Raw genomic sequence first — 1030 nt, 5'->3', positions numbered from 1 at the left:
CTCGCAGCTCTACTGACAGTCTAGAGGGAAAAGAATACTTTCTTGCAACAATTCTCTTTAGCAGCTTTTGTTTGCTGGCTGCATTAAATGGGATCTTTCCAGTCACCATAAAATACAGCACAACTCCAAGAGTCCATACATCGATCTTGGGCCCATCATAGGGTCTTTTAAGGAGCACCTCAGGAGCACTAAATGGGTAAGTCCCACAGTATAAGTTGAGTTTTTGCCCTGACTTCACGTGGGTGCCAAGTCCAAAATCAATGATCTTCACTTTCCCAACTTCTTCTACCATAATATTGTCCGGTTTCAGGTCCCTGTGAACTATACCCTGGTTGTGGCAGTAGTTCATAGCACTTAAGAGCTGCTTGAATAATTTGCGTGCTTCATCTTCCTGCAGGTAACCAGCTTTTCGGATGTGTTGGTAAAGTGTTTTGCCCTCGCACAACTCCATAATGAGGTATAAATTCTTCTTGGTCTCAATGACTTGAAGGAGAGAGATGATATTCGGATGATCTGCCATCATCATTAACTGTATCTCAGACATGAGAAGGTTGCACCAATACTTCCTCTTTTGAAACATTTTGACAGCCACGTGGGTGCCTGTGAGGCGGTGCCGGGCCAGGTTCACCTTGGCACAGCCTCCATGGCCAAGAGTCTCTAGCATCACATATTGAGCATGAAAATTCTCCATGTCAGAGAATGCGGGCTTGGATCTGAGCTTTTCTGACTTCTGTTGACTCCCAGAGTCCAATTGAGGTAACAAAGTATAAATGCTACCTAAGGGGTTTGGGGAGAAATAAAGGGAAGAAAGAAAGCTAAGATAAAAATTAAAATATTGAAAAATAAGCAAAACCAAAAACTAAAACCCAACCAAAAATAATAACAGTAGAAACCCAGAAAAGCAAAACCATACACAAAGCCAAGAAAATCCAAATTAAAAAAGCCTAGTTGCAAGTCACTAGGAGATAGGGGCACAGCTCAGCAACACTAAGGAGAAATATTACTATGTGAGGAGCTGCATGTGGTGGTG

General features: G+C 42.4%; 1 protein-coding gene across 1 annotated transcript in view; it reads right to left on the bottom strand.

The window, feature by feature from the left end:
* LOC110288124 (sperm motility kinase 3A-like) overlaps positions 1-706 on the bottom strand; it is a 2108-nt gene extending 1402 nt beyond the window's left edge. The window contains exon 1 of the mRNA XM_021154563.2: positions 6-706. Coding sequence (XP_021010222.1) covers positions 6-691 — 686 coding nt within the window. The 5' untranslated portion in view covers positions 692-706. The remainder of the gene's footprint in view (positions 1-5) is intronic.
* Positions 707-1030: the final 324 nt, after the last annotated feature.

The sequence above is a fragment of the Mus caroli genome, unplaced genomic scaffold (genome assembly GCF_900094665.2).
Source record: "Mus caroli unplaced genomic scaffold, CAROLI_EIJ_v1.1 scaffold_22135_1, whole genome shotgun sequence".
In the NCBI taxonomy this organism is placed as follows: Eukaryota; Metazoa; Chordata; class Mammalia; order Rodentia; family Muridae; genus Mus; species Mus caroli.
The sequence above is the reverse complement of the archived record's forward strand: the minus strand, read 5'-3'. Positions and strand labels throughout refer to the sequence as shown.